At 42.7% G+C, this 18,858-nt stretch overlaps 1 protein-coding gene across 1 annotated transcript in view; it reads right to left on the reverse strand.

The window, feature by feature from the left end:
* LRIG1 (leucine rich repeats and immunoglobulin like domains 1) overlaps positions 1–18,858 on the reverse strand; it is a 128,605-nt gene that overhangs the window by 35,617 nt on the left and 74,130 nt on the right. Inside the window, exons 4-6 of the mRNA XM_073592197.1 lie at positions 5,292–5,429; positions 2,541–2,684; positions 372–515 (exon numbers count right to left, since the gene is read on the reverse strand). Of these exons, the coding sequence (XP_073448298.1) occupies positions 372–515; positions 2,541–2,684; positions 5,292–5,429 (426 nt within the window). The remainder of the gene's footprint in view (positions 1–371; positions 516–2,540; positions 2,685–5,291; positions 5,430–18,858) is intronic.

Here is an 18,858-nt window from a genome sequence, read left to right on the forward strand (position 1 = left end):
GGTCCCCAAAAGCCTCTTCAGCCAAGATCATGTTAACAGTGCCTAGGCATGTGGTCACATGATCATCAATAGATCCCAGAGCAGAATGTACTGATCTATTACAATAGCTGTTACTATTGTGTGTCAAGGTGCTTTTTATTAATGGTTTTCAGAATTGTATAAAGCCTGAAAAAAGGATCTAAGATCCTTTAAGCTTTCATCTTCAATAGACTACTACTACTGAACTGATTTTTTTTTTCACCAGGTATTATTTTATAGCGACCCTGTCACAAACTTTAAAAACTGCAGGTAAAAGCACAGAAAAAAAATCGAATAATTTCAGTGCGTACTTGCAGTGTCGGTTATATAGATAGTCAGCTGTCAATACTTACAAGACCTGCATCCTTGCCAGGCCCCAAAAAGCCCCATCCGTCAGTTTACTGATGTTGTTCCTCTGCAGCTTTAAAACCTCCAAGTTGTCCAACCCCTGGAACGTGAGTCCCTCAATTAGGCGAATCCGATTTCGATTCAGCTCCCTACAAAACAGAGAGATGTCATGGAACGCTGTTACAATGTAACCTGCTCACTGCTAGTTGGCCCACACTGTGCAACAAACACAAGAGGCCACAGAGTGGGGGATAAAGGATAGCAGATCGTATCGCTCAACTCTGTAATCTTTCCCCCCAATCTACACCTCCACTGGGAAATAAAGACCTGCTAAGACGAGAGACCTTTCAGAGGAGCACAGGAGAGATCTAAAGGCCTGTATTGTTCCTTGGTCTGGTCTGTTTAAACTCATAGAAAAACGATCCTTACTAGAAAAAGAACTCCCGCCGCACTGCGCTCAAACTATATTTTCCAGTCGCTTATCGCTGTTAATTAGAGACAATCTCCATTTGGCGCTTACTTTAAAGTGAACCTTCACCCATGATAAGCACCACTCTCCTCTGACTCCTCCTCCCTCCCTCTTAAGCATTTTTTTTTTTTTAACAACAAATAGTTTTTACTTTTGCCATCCTCACCTAGGCAAAGATGACTTACACTGTGCGATATCTCACACATGTTCAGACAGGTAGCAGGTCTATAGGATTTGGAATAGATCATCTGTCTTTCAGCACATGTGCAATACTGTATTGCCCCCCCATGCGTCATCCAGACACACTGCAAGTCTATTAGCTCCCATAGACCCGCTGTGCATTTTTTGGGGATTTCGCTCGATTTCTCAAATGTACAGACATGCCTTAGGTCTCTATCAGCTCCACTAGACCCATGCCATGTCTGAACATGCGCAATATTGATCCAAGATGGTGGTGCAGGAGCAGAACCCCAAGGAAGAACTTTGGGCTGGAATAGGAAAACATTGGACTCTATGGACTAGTAAGTATTTATTTGTTCAATTACATATAGGGACAATTACTAAGGAATAGAAACAAAATTTAAGCTGGGAAGAATGGAGTTCCTTTTTAAGTGCCATACCAGTAGGCCAAGTACTGCTTCCCCACAGCCTGGCCTAAAAAAAATACCTTTGGGCGCCATCTTCCCTGTCCTCCTAGAATCCGGGAAGCACCATATGTTAAGTGTACTCCCCTAAAAGACAAGAATGAGAAGCTCAGCTGCTGTGGAAGGGAGAGTACACTGCACATGTGCAGGTCTTGAATGCGGGGAGTACTAGTTCATGTAAAGATGGGGGTACACCCAATGCACAGAGCATCCCAAATTCTAGGCAGGATGAGGCGAATTACTCACCAATGTAGTTTTCGGCCAGGCTATGAAGAAGCAATCCTTGGCCCATATGTATAATATTTAAAGTACGCTCCAAATTTCTAAGCTGCACAATGGTTTTTACCAGGGCCCGGCATAGTACATTTTATTACAAAGGTGAACAAACTCTTTATGTGTAGATATGCATGGTAATTTTACTGTGACCTAGTTCATCGCGCTGGGGATCAATGTGCGAAAACAAGCAGACATTTGTAGATTGGTGGAAGACATTAGCAAAACAGGAAGTGGCACCAGTAAATGGTAGACGTGAATGATCTACATACATGTGCATGGTGTGGTATTTGGAAATAGAGCATAAATGATGCCCCCATGTTTTTTCACTATAGCATTGCAGCCTTTGGCTAGCTACAGGCAAAACTTAATGAACAAAACCAAAAAAAGAGACCCGTTGCCTTGTCATTTTCCCCCGCATGTGTGAATGCATGAATGCATGTGTGGTCTGAAAAATGATCCCACCTTTAGATTTCCACCCAAAAGTCTGATAAAACTACCGAGCATCATCTCCGAGGCTATTTAATGCTTACAGGTCCCTGAACGCCTAAAAGTCTAACTAGTTCTAACTTTATAGGGTAAAGCAGACCTCTAATCTATACACAGACCATTTATCTGAGGGATCTAATATAGGTTTTATTAGGTGTTGTTTTTGCATTAATGAATCCAGGGCATTGGTGGAACTGGCAAAGCAGGCTTTCTACTCCCTGGAGGTGCTGTATCTGCTGGGGGGGGGGGGGCACACACTCACATTTCTCTTTAATTAAGCTCCCTGCTCTCATACTTACAGTTGGGTTAGTGAGTAGAGCTTGAACGCTTTGACAGGAAGATGGGAGATTCTGTTTTTGCTCAGACGGAGGGTAAGCAGAGACCGTGACAGGTTGTCAAATGATCCAGCCTCCAGACTGCTTAGCTTGTTGCTCCCCAGGTTGCTGTACAAAAGACAACCAAGCAAAAGAAAAAGTTAAATGTCAACTATTTCATTTCAGGACGGGTTACATATTTTAGGAGTGTGATTTTTTTGCAAAAAAAAATGTTGCTTTAAATTAAAATTAAAATGCAACTTACTTAACTAAAATCACGGCGAACCCTTAAAGCAGACTTTTACCCTCCAAACAGAGAAATGCATGGTGTATACAGTACGGCAATGTCTACCCAATAATGTCCTAAAAGTCATTTGTAAAATCAAACCATTTTGGTAAACTTACATTTCCTTATCTACATCCTGTGATGTAGTCCCAAGTCTTACTGTGCCCCCCTGGGAAGGCTGCATCACCAGTACTTTCCAGTGAAATCTTGCCTGATCTTGTGCATGCACAGTATGAGATAACAATATTGAGCAACAACTGTACTCTGCAGTATATGCACTGTATAAGATCTGGTGCATGCGGTGTACATGATCTGGGATGGCTTGTTGTTATCTGTTTAAGTGTTACTAAACCCACAACAGTAAAATCAGTCTGTACAGACAGTCCCTGAGTTAAGAACATCCGACTTAAGTCCCATATAGCCCAATACCTCTTCCATTAGGTATCTGTGATTTCCTAGAAGTCACATGGGGAAAGAAACTATTCATCTTCTATACCACACTATATGCTAGAAAAGCAATCCTATTGCAGTGGAATCAGTCCCAACCACCCACCAAACAACTCTGGCAATCTCTGATAAATAAGGCGTTACCATCATATAAAATGACATATATGGGAAGAAATTGCCCCAAAAAATTTGAGAAAATTTGGGCAGCGTGGGTGAAGGCAAAACACCTATCCATTGAATAAAATGGTGGGTCTGGGCCCATTGTGATTGGCGTTGACTTGGGCCCCCCCCCCCCCTCCGGCCCTGGGCCTCCTAGTCTCTTCATAACCAAGTAGGAATGGGGGAGAATGTCACAGATTGAAAGGTGGGATCCCTTACACTTACACCTTATATTAATATCCTTACTGAGTATATTAGTATTATCTCCTGAAGTGGATAACTAATGTTATAATTGAATCTTACCTATACTAAGTCATGTAACTGCTTTATGAATGTCATCTGTATTCAAATCTAACTTGAAGTGAATTGTTTGTTTTGTGAAAATTTAAATAAACTTTTTTGTTAAAAAAAAAAAAAAAAGAACATCCGACTTGCAAACGACTCCTACTTACGAACGGGACGTCTCTGCCATTCTGCGCACGCACGGACACTTTTCGAAGGCGGGCACATCGGACAACATCGGAAAACGACGTCTGCACATGCGCGGCTACTGGACAGAACATCGGAAAACGTTGTCTCTGCCATTCTGCGCATGCGCTTCCAACTTACGAATGTATTCGACTTAAGAACAAACCGGCAGTCCCTAACCCGTTCGGAACTCGGGGACTGCCTGTATATGCAGTAAAGCATGCTTGTTTTACTCACTGTAGAACCTAAGAGGTTAATCCTGCGCATTGTATAAAAAGGCTGTTTGAGCCTGGCTTCTCTGATCCTCCCCTCCTTCCACTGTCTCCTGATGATTTCCTGATAACACAATCTATGGAGTCACTCTGCACATGCTCAGTTTGGTGTGTCTTGCTAGAGAGGTTTTTTTTTCCTTAGAGTACATGTGATCAGCACAGGGCCAATCAGCACTGTCCAGACAGAGGGTCAGGGGTGTTGCAGTCTCATAGGACAGTAAGAAAAATCCTCCTATGAGCTTTAACTAGTGCTTGGCTGGACACTGATAGAAGTCACAAGACGGCTCTAACTGCTAATGAGAAAAAGTATTTTGCAGTTTATATTAACTAAAATAATTGCATTTCCATGTTCTGTGTACTGTGGGAGACCAGATATAGTGAATGCACGGTCCTAGGTTTAGTAACAATTTAAGAAGGTGCCCTATTCCGCATATGGAGCATCATTATTAGTGGGCCGGCACAGAACAAGGAAGAAGCCAGCCACCGATGACGTCTTCTTAAGAAAATGGATGAGCGGGATACAAGGAGGTGGTAGAGCAGTGCTTTAACGTGATGACACACAGTAATGGAGGAAGCAAGCGGTTATCTTTAAACGTATTTATACTATTTTTCAGTGCAATAATGGTGTTATTCTCAATGCTGTCTCTGTACAGCAGGGCTGGAACGTGAGAGGAAGAAGCAGTACAAGGAGCCAAATCAAGTGATGTGCTTAAAAGACGCAATAAGAGGAGAGATTAGAGTGAGATCAGAGTTAAATAAAGATGGACCCATCGCTGTGCTGCTTCTCCGTTCGCTGTCCAGTCTCAGGCTGGGGCAGGTTCAGAATAACTGGGCTTAAGAGAAGTGGGTTAAATAATGCTGGATATCAGTCTGAGGACATCTAAAAAAAATTACTGTTGGGAAGAATTTGGAACAGAAGCTGAAAAATGTATCTTTGTCTCTTTATTGGGCTATTCATTTTATTCTAGTTATTTTTGGCCGACGTTCTGGTTTAAGGCCGTTTCAAATAAAACATTTTAGCCAAGCCAACTACTTAGAGAGGACATCAGCACCCTGTTAGATTGAAACACTGGTCACATTTCTGGCCCAGATCAAGTTACTTACATTTCTTTAATTCGAAGCTGTAAAGGAAAAGAACCTCTACGAATTTCGGTGATTTCATTCGAGCTCAAATCTAAAGTCTCCAGCGCCGTGTACGGTATCAGCTCTGTGGCTTCGATGCTGCGAATCTTATTGTGGTGCCTGCGAATGAAAAAAAAGGGCTTTATTAGGAGGTCTTCAGCACAATGTTCCAGGAATTCTATTTGAAAGATAACACTTCATCAAATACCAAAAAACCCAAAAGCATGGGAGACCAACCTCCTTATCCCACAATGCTTACCCCTCCAGGAGGACGGCAAAATCTTTATACAGACATCATCCAGGGTCAACATTTAATCCTGGACTGAGATGTGGGTTTAGAGATGACACAACCACCTAAACTCTGGTGCCTGTGCAGTTCTTAGCAGTGTTCATAAATGTCTGATACAGATGAGCCCCTGTTGCACCCTCTCACTAGTGACTTTCTACAAGGTTACAATGCACAGCCTGATCACTGAAGCTGTGGCAATAAGGCAATACTAAGGCAATACTATCTCTTGCCTGCAACAGACTGATGGCATTGTCTCAGTCTAGTCAAAGTCACTGACTGGAGCTCAGGGAAAGTTTAATGATAAAAGGTATGCTTTTAAAAAAAAAAATAATATACTGTTGCTGTATATCATGGCAGGTCAAGAATCATACAGACTTTTGAAGATACTGAAAGCTCCACTTTAACATTTGACAGTGCTGATTCGCCACTGTATGTTTTTTTGGCAGAGCTGGTAATCTAGTGAATGGCAATGCTATTACAGCTTACAATGGAAGAAGCAGTGTCCTCCTACAAGCTAAACAGAACCAGCAATTAGGTCATTAGCTTGGCTACCCCAACTTGGAAGGAAGGTAAGAGAAATGTTACATTTAACTTTAGCTACTTACATGGTTCATCCCAACATCTTCTTTTTAACCAGATGGGCATTGATCCTAAATAAAAAACAAAGCCCAAAGCATATTTCTCCATTCTCCAACCTGCTGCCGATCCCAGCAATATTTCATGCTTCATGAACTCATAGACAATATGCATTTGGCAGGACTATGCCACCAGGGAGAACGGGAAGTCTGCTCAGTTGAGGGTCAGCTGACATTCTGGACTTTGTTCATCCAGAAGGCCACGGATATATTAATATCGACCAAAAAAAAAAAAAAAGTGTCTTCTTCATAAAGCTGCTGAGTCAGAACTTCCCGAGGGAAGCTAGACGGATTCTCAGGCCGCTGCAGATGTTGTGTTTGTTCAGGTGGGAATTTGATCCAAAAACAAGGACAGGCCTCTGGCTGCATTTGTGAGCCCAGGAGGCCAGAGGCAGCAGCTTGGAAAGCTCTGGTACTAAAGCGAAGCTTTGACCATAGATGGAAGCACATTCACTCCTTTCAAGTAGAATTAATAAATAAGGAGGTTGAGTTTTTTTTCCCATTTATGACCAAATTTTTTTTCTCAGGGCTGAAATTATACAGATCTTGCATGAGAATAAAAAAAAAAAACAGAAGACTTTAAAGAGAATCTATCTGGGGCTACCATTGCCTGACTCCCAGACATCCTACTGGTCCAAGGTAAAGACATCATTGTGTGATGCTGTGATGCAAGCTCTGCCGTGGAACCAACTTTATCTCTGAGAGTCAGACAGAATAGGAGCCATCAGTTATGGATGGGAGCCTTGGCAGCTGTTTTTACAAATTTCCTTTAGAGCCCAACACCATGACCCTCTGTACACATAGTATATTCTGGGTGTCATTTAACTCCAAAAATTCAAGACATGGCAGAAATTGTTTACTATGGGGTGGGGGTGGGGGGGGGGGGGGGTGGAGAACCAGAGAGGAGGTGAGTTTTCAAGCCTGTGCTTAATTTTTTCCTCCTGGGGGGAAAAAAAATTGCCCAGAGCTGGACTTTAAACTAGTAAGCCATTTGCCACGGAAAACTAGGGAAGGCACCCTCTGGCCACTGCACCCCACAGCAATACACCCTGGGAGATCCTATGCAAATGTAAACCTTGTTATGTACTCTCAGAGGATGGAAGGCAATGTGTGAGGCCAAGCAGTTGACAGCGCAGCACCTGTCAGACATCAAAGTGTCTGCTGATCTCAACACTGGAACTGAACTGTCAAGACTCTGATAAAGTGAGTAAACAATATGCGGCAAGTATAAATCTGTCACTGCCTAATTACAAAAATGTAAGCCCTTGGATGTGTACTGTGTACTACAAATGTTAGTAACACTTACAGTAATGCCGCGTACACACGGTCGGACTTTTCGGCTACAAAAGTCTGACAGCCCGTCCAACAGACTTTCGACGGACTTTTGGCGGACTTGCGGCAGACTTTCTAACAAACGGACTTGCCTACATACGATCACACAAAAGTCAGACGGATTCATACGTGATGACGTACACCGGACTAAAATAAGGAAGTTGATAGCCAGTAGCCAATAGCTGCCCTAGCATGGGTTTTTGTCCGTTGGACTAGCATTCAGACGAGTGGATTTCTGGGTCCGGCGTAGTTACGACGTAAAGATTTGAAGCATGTTTCAAATCTAAAGTCCGTCAGATTTGCGGCTGGGAAAAGTCCGCTGAAAGCCCGGGGAAGCCCACACACGATCGGATTGTCAGCTGGCCTTGGTCCGTCGGCGTCCGTCGGACTTTTGTAGACGAAAAGTCCGACCGTGTGTACACGGCATAAGGCTTTTTGACAAGTTTATTGGTTGAAAGCATCAAATATATCCAATGTGTTTTGGTGGGGAAAAAAATGACCCAATACGCATTTTGGTCAAAAGGCCTTCCACTTCTTCAGGGCTTGAGCAAAGGATGCCCTGAAAACGGAAGGGCACTCCTCAATACACATCCATGAGTTGATTGTCCATTGAGCAATTAATTTATCGTGGTCAAAGTAGTAGCAGCCTAGGACCAGAACAAGGTCCACATACACTTTCATAAATTCTCACTCTTATCAGCCCAGTTTTATCACATACATATTAGACAGAAATTAAAGGTGGAATATTTAGATTCTTGAATGTGCTATTAAGAGCTCATTCGCACTCATACTGTCACCCTTCTAAAGAGTGATCAGATTATGATTTTTTTTTTTTTTTATAAAAATAAGAATTCTCTCCTACATACATTGTCATACGTGTCTGGAAACTCTAAATAGAAAATCTGCTACAAGAAATGCTTCAGACACATTAACAAGAAAAACTCATTGAGGTCTTGGCATCCCACCTTTGTGGTCTCGCCCACAGAGAGCCTGCAGTCTCCTGCATACAAAATGGCAGCCAAAGCATGCACCATCAAAAGAACATTTTCAAGTTCTATCAGTTCTGTCAGTTCAAGTGAACTTTCACATATTTTTGTGATAAATATAAAATTACCTTTCCATGTATCGCTAAATTCTATTCTACAACCCTGAAGGCCTCATTTGTCAAAGCAGCTATAGAGAAAACCTCAAGCATTAGTATTTGTGTGCCACATTTGTCAATCTTATTAATTATTCTGCATTCCATTTCATTTTTTTTTTCCCCTTGTAGCATTTTAGCACTGGAACATTTACCAAGACCAAAGTGCAACTAGTGCATGATTTTCATTCTCTCGTCAAGTTTCAATTGTCATTTGGCCTTTTCTAATACATATCTGTCTTTCTCTGTGAAAAACTCAAAGATTAGCAAAGTCAATAAAACAAGAAGTCTCGTTTACAAGGCCGAGATTATTAAAAAAACTGTTTAATAAAGGCGTTGTTCCATAGATTTATTAGGATGCATGTAGATTATGATCTTATTTTTATATATATAAATTTAAAAAAAAGAAGGAAAAAAAACTATAAACACTTTGAAAGCCGCTGAACTAAATTAATTGTGGAGTTACGACCTGCGATTGATTTATTTTACAACGGAGTAAAGTCGCAGCCATGTTTGTCTTAACTTCATGTTGAAGTCTGTTAGTCATTAAACGCCGCTTGAAAATGTCTTTTTAACTGTGTAATTGGACATTCTAATCAGCATTAAAAATAAAAGCACCTTTAGCACCTTAACGTCTCTTGAACTGACATCTGTTCTTGAAAGCTGTCCAAGCATCCAGCGCTGATAAAAGAATTTTCACTTTATTTGACTTTCCTTATAATTTTTGTGAAACAAGAGCCGGCTGTCAAAACAGAATCAAGAACGCCTTCGTTGACTTGAATGGCCATCTTTCAGTGCTTGAGGCTGGCTTTAACTTTGGCATGAAAACTTTATGATGTCATCTATGCCGATGTGGATGGACATAGCATAATTCTAGATGGGTCTTTGGCTTTGAAATTTAAACAGCAACTCTAAGCAACCAATCAAAACAATCAATTAATTATTAAGGTGCTCCAACGGACAATGAGACTGTGCTAAACTAGGCTAGTTCATGCAATTGACCCACATTCTCAATTCCCTGTAATCCAATGCTGCCAGAATTCAAGAGCACCTCACTGGATCATTGGGAGTGTACTTCCTAAAGCCTCTGTAATTTCTTGTCTCTCCTCTTGCATTACCAATCTCATTCAAACTTTAGGGTATGTTTAAATGACTGATGGCTGTGAGAAGATTCTCAATTTTTACCTATTTTTTTTCCACATTCCCAGATAGCAAGAATAATTTACCACAAAGTTGTGGCAGTGTTAAATCGTAAGTCTGGTAACTTGCTGCACATTTTCCCTGGCAAGTTGTACACTTGCAGAGCACTCGAAGCACAAGTTCTAGTTGACACTTTTCCAATTTGTAGAAAATGTTCATGGCAAGTCTCTAGCAAGAGCAGAGTTGCAGTGGTAAGTCTACAGCAAGAGCTCTGCAAGCCTACAGCATGGATATTCAGCCACAGTGACCCCTGTGGTGGGATGACTATTGCACAACATAACTGAACCAGAACTTGCAGCAGACTTTCAAAATGTTTGCAAAGAAAGTTGATCTGGAGTCATGCAATGCGGACTTGCTGCAATTGTGCAACAAACTTGTGAAGCCTGGCAAGTCTAGAAATAGCTTAGCAAGTCATTTTCAAACTTGCAGCGGAATTGCTTGCCATCTGGGAGGTTTTTTGTATGCGAAATAAAGCAATGATCCTGCAGTAGGTGTGTTTAAGAACAGCTTTCCAACATCATAAGAAGTTCTCAGTTCCCCAGACTACAGACTAGCATCCCCCCCAGACTACAGACTAGCATCCCCCCCAGACTACAGACAAGCATCCCCCCCCAGACTACAGACAAGCATCCCCCCCAGACTACAGACAAGCATCCCCCCCCAGACTACAGACAAGCATCCCCCCCCCAGACTACAGACAAGCATCCCCCCCCCAGACTACAGACAAGCATCCCCCCCCGACTACAGACAAGCATCCCCCCCAGACTACAGACAAGCATCCCCCCAGACTACAGACAAGCATCCCCCCCAGACTACAGACAAGCATCCCCCCCCCAGACTACAGACAAGCTTCCCCCCCCAGACTACAGACAAGCATCCCCCCAGACTACAGACAAGCATCCCCCCAGACTACAGACAAGCATCCCCCCCCCAGACTACAGACAAGCATCCCCCCCAGACTACAGACAAGCATCCCCCCCAGACTACAGACAAGCATCCCCCCCAGACTACAGACAAGCATCCGCCCCAGACTACAGACTAGCATCCCCCCCAGACTACAGACAAGCATCCCCCCCAGACTACAGACAAGCATCCCCCCCAGACTACAGACAAGCATCCCCCCAGACTACAGACAAGCATCCCCCCCCAGACTACAGACAAGCATCCCCCCCCAGACTACAGACTAGCATCCCCCCCAGACTACAGACTAGCATCCCCCCAGACTACAGACAAGCATCCCCCCCCCCCGACTACAGACAAGCATCCCCCCCAGACTACAGACAAGCATCCCCCCCAGACTACAGACAAGCATCCCCCCCAGACTACAGACAAGCATCCCCCCCAGACTACAGACAAGCATCCCCCCCCAGACTACAGACAAGCATCCCCCCAGACTACAGACAAGCATCCCCCCAGACTACAGACAAGCATCCCCCCCAGACTACAGACAAGCATCCCCCCCAGACTACAGACAAGGATCCCCCCCAGACTACAGACAAGCATCCCCCCACAGACTACAGACAAGCATCCCCCCAGACTACAGACAAGCATCCCCCCCAGACTACAGACAAGCATCCCCCCAGACTACAGACAAGCATCCCCCCCAGACTACAGACAAGCATCCCTCCCAGACTACAGACAAGCATCCCCCCCAGACTACAGACTAGCATCCCCCCAGACCACAGACAAGCATCCCCCCCAGACTACAGACAAGCATCCCCCCAGACCACAGACAAGCATCCCCCCCAGACTACAGACAAGCATCCCCCCCAGACTACAGACAAGCATCCCCCCCCCAGACTAGACAAGCATCCTCCCAGACTACAGACAAGCATCCCCCAGACAACAGACAAGCATCCCCCCCCAGACTGCAGACAAGCATCCCCCCCAGACTACAGACAAGCATCCCCCCCCCCAGACTACAGACAAGCATCCCCCCCAGACTACAGACAAGCCTCCCCCCACACCTCAAATCACTAATGCCTGAAAGAAAGCATAAAATACATACTTTTGCTGTCTAAAAATGCTCCTGCAGGATGCCATGGCAGCAGGTCATGTGAATAAAATCCTAGGAATTGGTCATATGATCTAAGTTGTAGATGACAGCCAAGCAACATCTCTGTCTGAACCCTAATGCAGCCCTTCACTATAGATCATGATGGATGCCGCAGCCTTTAGCCCAGTTAGGCCCACTGACACTGGGGCATTTTCTACTCCTACTGGCAAGAGTCTGACCCCCCCCCCCTCTTTCCTAAAGTCTGAAAGACAATAAACTAGCCCTTTGTTTACAAAGTCTGCAGACCCCTGGTGGCTAGATGATGTTGGGTGTCCTCCAGGCTGGAAATGAGCCCGGCTCAGACTCGCTGCTTCTTCTAATGCATACTGAAAGAAACTTACAGTGTGCGGTGTTATCTGAGTATGCAATTTCAGTCCAAGAGAGACGCATGTATAACGGTGTAAGACTGAAGGGAAAGCTGGAGTTCAGCTTTAAGTAATATCTATCATATGCATTCTAAGGCTTTCAAAGTGAATCACAGCTAAATAATTCAAAACAGCCCGTGAATCCCAAATACCAAATAGGGCAATAAGACTCCATTGGAAATACCACCATTATTGCTGTGATTAGGTGCCAGAGTCATAATTGCAACCAAATGTTCCGCATGTAAGCAGTTCAGCCCAAGTACTGAACCTTGATTAAACTAGTTTGTCTATAATGTATAACATGAGGTAACGGCCTTTGTTACCAATAATGAGATTCGCCGCCCTTTTATTCCTACTAAACATTACATATATTGGGCATTAGGAAGGGATTAGGCCGAAGCCGTGTCTGGATTAGTGTGCTTAGGTCAGAGTTTACGGGATAGACAGAGGAAAAATGAATTTGCTCTGTTGTTTTAAACCCTGAACTAGAGACAGCTGGTCACACATAGACAGACAAGGCTAAACAATATATACAATTAATAAATCTGACTCATAGACATCTATGCAATCTTATTCAGTTTATGGGCTTATTGAATAGGGCAATGTATTGTATAATAATATTTAAATTGTATCTATAGACAGTTTTTTTTAATTATAACACAAGAACAAATCAGATCCCGTCAGGTTTTTATAAATGTCAGTGAGATTCCCCCCCTGTTTTTTCTGGTGACCACTGTAACCAAACAGGACTAATTCCCCTTTCACACTTGTGCGACTTGTCCTGAGACTTGGGACTGCAAAGTCGCATGACAAGTCGTACCCTACGATTTCCAATGAGTACCGTTCACATGTGTGCGACTTCAAGTCGCAAGGACTTCAAAGTAGTTCCTGCACTACTTTGGTCTGACTTTGATGTGACTTGAGGTCCATAGACCTCAAGATTACACAGGTATTGCTTCAAGTCACGTCAAAGTTGCGGCAAAGTCTTGTGACTTTTAGGTCGTACAAATGTGAAAGGGGCCTAAAGAAGAAATCTTCCAACAAGGACCACTGTCTAAGAGCCCTTTCACACTGGGGCGGTTTGCAGGCGTTATTGCTCTAAAAATACCGCCTGCAAACCGACCCAAAACAGCTGCTGCTGTTTGTTCAGTGTGAAAGCCCGAGGGCTTTCACACTGAAGCGGTGCGCTGACAGGAGAAGAAAAAAACTCCTGCAAGCCGCATCTTTGGAGCGGTGAAGGAGCGGTGTATTCACCGCTCCTTCCCCGCTCCTACCCATTGTAATCAATGGGGCAGCGCGGCTATACCGCGGCAATAGCCGTGCTATACGAGCGGTTTTAACCCTTTTTCGGCCGCCAGCGGGGGTTAAAACCGCACCGCTAGCGGCCGAATACCGCTGCAATAATGACGGTAAAGCAGCGCTAAAAATAGCGCTGTTTTACCGCCGATGCCCCCACCTCCCCAGTGTGAAAGCAGCCTTAGAGGAGATCTCCCCAAGGAAGTAGAAGGAAATCTCCCCAATGGATCCAAACTGCAAAAAGAATTAAAGTGATTGTAAACTCTCAGTTTGTAAAACAACCCATTCAGTTTAAAATAGAAATGAAAGGCAAAACATTTGTGTATAGATATAAAATACATTATAAATACCTTCCCCCTCCCCCCTTTTTTTTCTAAGTGATCACATTCCCTCTGTTCTCAGCTGCATAAGAACTGGCCAGAGGAGAAGCAGCGGCACACTGAGCTTTGCAGTGAATGGCTTGCAGCGAGGGTGTGTCAGGACAAGTCTGATCATTGGAGGAGAGAAGGCTGAGTTCCCAGCATAGCTAGAGAACTGACCATGCTGTGCTCTCCCGCTTAGTATGAGTTTTTTGATAAGAAAGCAGAGGGACTGGTAGGAACACCAGGGAATTCACACAAAGGAAGCAAAACAAAGAGAATAGGATACTTTCTCATACAAGTATGTGGTACAGCAGGCACATATCAGAAATATGAAGTGTTGGGGTAACAAACGCTTTAAAATTGAAATTGGATTTTACCAATGCTTTACTCTATCCATTTTGCCTATAGATAAACTTGAATGTCTCGTAACATATAGAAACCAATTAGATATAAGTTTACTGGAATGACAGTAATTTATGATTGGTTGTTAACAGTTGAAACACTATGCATGAAAAAAATACTCTTTGCATTGGGGGTAAAAAAAGGATATAGATAACAGTATGAACTATTGTTCATAGCAACCGTAAAAGGATAATGTATTCAGAGCTGTCCATAGCAACTGTCAATGGTTAGTGTATTTAAAGCTATCCACAGCAACCATCAATGGTTCAGAGGAGATTTTCTAAAACACAGAATCTGGTGCAGCTGTGTAACCAATCAGTTTCTAGGTTTTAGCCCTCGTTCACACTAAACGTGGAGTTGAGATCGTGCGAGTTAAACTGAACTCTGACGATTTCAAACCCACATTTCAGTGCGAGTTCGGAGGTGACTTAAAAGACATATGTGTGGGTTCATGCACAGATCTCTATTGAAATCGCCCCGAAGTCGGCAAAAGTAGTGCAGGAACTACTTTTGGAAATCGGTGCGGCGCCGCAAAGTCGGACGCCCCAATTGTCGGAAATAGGCTCCGATTTGACATGCGATTTGACCTGTAAACTTGCAACAGGAGCTTATTGTCAAAGCTTAATTTAACAAGCTGAAGTTAGAAGATGATTGGTTACTATGCACAGCTGCACCAGATCTTGTGTGCACCACATTCAGTAATTCTCCCCCTAGTGTATTCAGAGCTGTCCATGGCAACCATCAGCAGTTAACATATTCAGCTGCCAATAGCAACCATAAATCCTTAGTGTATCCAGACCCACACATAGCACCCGCCAATCATTACCGTATTTATCAGCGTATAACACGCACATTCATTTTAAGAGGGAAGCTTCAGGAAAAAAACTTAAATTTTAAATAAGAGAATGGATTCCCCTAAGCGGACTTTAAGGGCACTTTTAAAAAGTTATAAGTAGTGAAAAGGTATAACAGCGTATTAAAAATAACAGATTTTTATTTGAAGACAAAATATATTAAAACATTGTATACATAGAATTCAACGAAACATTCGCATAATAGAAAAATTCATTGTTGTCACCATACGGTGGGTTTATACAGAAGCTCTTTTCACACCCAACGCGTTTCGGGATAAACAGTATTTTAGTCCTTCTTCAGCGAGTAGAAGAAAAGAGAAATTCATATAGTATTCGTTAAGTTGCTTTAAAAACTTGAAATTAAGATAGCTTTGGACATTAGTGCTGGTGGAGTTGCTGTCCCTTTGACGCCATAATTGTCTCAAGGTAGTGTCACTTAATGGTAACCTTATTCAAGGAGTATTTTTTCTCTCCTCCCCCCGCCTTCCACGAATGCGTATCGGCCAGAGTGGTATACTGAGGCAAAAAAGGAATCCCTTGTGTCAAATGGAGATTGGGACGAGTATAATTGACGTTGCCTGTCAGTCAGATTGATAACTTTTTAGGACAAATTTGTAGTAGACCAGTCACGCATCCCAGCATCCAGCATATACAACGCTTGCAATTGATGGTTTATATATTCAGAGTCATCCATAGCAACCATCAACGATTAGTGAATTCAGACACATTCAGGGTCATCCATAGCAATTATTACAATTAGCATATAAAGTAACAGTATATCGTCACCTAGAGCAACCATCAACCATCAAGGGCTAGCCTATTCAAAGTCACCATAGCAACTATCCACCATTCGTATATTCAGAGTCGCCCATAGCAACTATTATCAATTAGTGTTTTAGGAGTTGCCCAGAGAAATCACTGTGAGCATTTCTGCATTTTCCTAGCAACCTCTGAGTATTAAGCATGCAGGTAAAATAACAAGTAAATATTCTAATAAAAAAGGTGTCAGTACCTATTATATTTGGGATAGACTCAAGCACTGCCGCAAACACGTGTGTGTATCACTTTAAAAGAGAACAATCCAAAAAAAATTAAAAATGACAGAAAAAAGAAAACAAAGACGCAAATGGTTGTGGCAAGAGAAAAGAGGATTAAACAAATAGATCGTCATGCGTGGGTCCAGCTTAGTAATATATGTAGATGAGCAATGTCCTACGCCAGTGATGGCGAACCTTGGCACCCCAGATGTTTTGGAACTACATTTCCCATGATGCTCTGGCACTCTGCAGTGTAGTGGAGCATTATGGGAAATGTAGTTCCAAAACATCTGGGGTGCCAAGATTCGCCATCACTATCCTACGCTGTCTTTTGCATTCAAAGTGCATAAACGCATGCATTCCAGGAATCTGCGTCTGACACCATTTTCCTGCAGTGTAATTGCATCCCTACAGAATCTGCCACATCCAAAGGAACCAATGCAAAGTTGTCCATAGTAACCAAGGACGGTGTATTAATCTTTCGAAAAAAAAAAAAAAAAAATCAGATATTTCCAAAATGTAATCTGATTGAAAAGCTCAGTTGCTGATCTCTCAACAGCCCTATCAGCAGAAAATCCATCAGTTTTGTCTAGTTAGTCTATTTAATTACAGTTTAATGCGGATTGATCTGGACATTAATTAGCCTGTAAAACAGATTGATTTTTTAATCGAGTTTTATACTCTTTGCAGTGATAGTGTAGACCTATTGATTTCGTTTTAACAGTAAATACACTGCAGAAAGCGGCTTAGCCCTTTGTGAACCACCTAATCCGTTTTTCCACTGCCTTAACCCCCTAAGGAGGGTTACATTTGGATTTGCTTTGTTATGTAATTAGTCACCTTTTATAGCGCTGGGCAACAAGTTCAAACCGATTATTAATTACCGAAGTCTATTAAAGAAGAGCCCCAATCCAAACAAAAATGCTTCTATAGTTTCTAATTGCGCAGCCGTTTAGGCCTTTAAATACAACCTATGATATTTTCTTAGGTCTGGGAGCGGGGACATCAATTCTTTAAAGTAGAACTATGTGAATACTATAGACATTCAAGTATTTACAAATTCTTAAAGATCAGTAAATAAGCTTTAAAACAATCCCTCATTTACCTTTGTAGCTGCTGGCAGCGTGGAGCAATTCACCTTCAAATATTACAGAAGCACTACTATCATTTTCATTTCAGGGACTCTACATTCTGCTTCCCCCTCCCAGCAGTGACTTAGCAACCTAATCTCTAATGCAGGGCTTGACAAATTTGTTTTGAATCTAAAAAAGTTAGGAGCCAGTTTTTTTTAATTAACAAATCTTACGGATTTAAAATTTCTCCGAAGGCGAACTTATCCTTTAACCCTCACACAGCCAGAGCCATTTTTGCATTTTTTGCACACGTTTAAAAAATCATTTTAGGCCTGAAGATTACATAAAACCCCCAAACATTATATATTTTCTGAAAGCAGACACCCTAGAGAATAAAATAGTGGTAGTTCCAATTTTTTTATGTCACATGATATTACTGCAAAGGTATACCCAACGTGTCAAACCTTAAAGTAGAAATCCAGCCTAACAGGAAAATCCCTGCATCTACAGACATCCACGATCCAACACTTACCTATCTAGCCCTGTAAAGAAGAAATCAATATACATACCTTTTTTGAAGCCAATCCAATCCGGTCTCCAGCGGTGGAAGCTCTGCAGAGGACACAGACGGCAACGGCTGTGAAATTAATGGGGAGTGACATCACCCATAGACTTACTATGGGGCTTCCGTTATCAGATGTGTCCTCTACACCCACCTCCACAGCAAAGCCGCAGCTCAAAGCTCAGCGTGAGATCGGGTCAGATCGGCTTAAAAAAGGTATGTATAATGATTTCTTCTTTACAGGGCTAGATAGGTTAGTGTTAGGTTGTGGATGTCTGTAGATGCAGGGATTTTAGCGTTAGGGTGGACTTCTACTTTAAACATGTCACTACCCTATATTTTCCATAGCTGATGCTTTAAAACCCCCTTAAGGTCATCAGTTTAGCGTTACGAAGGAGGTCTGGTGCAGCATTCGGGTGGCAGCCCAGGCGCCAGGTCGAAACTTCTGGTGCCTGGGGTTTATCGAGCCCCGCTCTAATGTAAAACACAGGTTAGGTGACTTCACTGCTTCTCTTCTAAATTTGAGGATTGATTGCTTCAAAGAGCCTGTAGCTCCAGAGGTCAGTGAGAAAATGTTTTATTTACTGTTTGTTAAGAATATAAAAAATATTTACCTGTATATAGTCTGCACGGAGGTCTACTTAAAAAAAAAAAATCACTAAATGTCTGTGGGTAACATTCTGAATGTACACCCTCCCCAACAACTGACACTCATGATATGCTGAGGAGAAGTTCCCTAACTTTTTGAGTTCTTCCACAAGTGTGTGCAGTAAAAAATCCAATCATTGCTCAGCTGGGGCATACATAGACACTTCTACTAAGTAGAACCAAAGTCAGTTTTGGATAGAGCAGGAAAGTTCTACAAAACACAGACTGCTGGTGGGAAGGAAATTTTGGGGAACACCATCCAGGAAATTGTCTCGTGTTTCTAAATTTCAATGTACCATC

This window comes from Aquarana catesbeiana, linkage group LG07 (genome assembly GCF_042186555.1).
Source record: "Aquarana catesbeiana isolate 2022-GZ linkage group LG07, ASM4218655v1, whole genome shotgun sequence".
In the NCBI taxonomy this organism is placed as follows: Eukaryota; Metazoa; Chordata; class Amphibia; order Anura; family Ranidae; genus Aquarana; species Aquarana catesbeiana.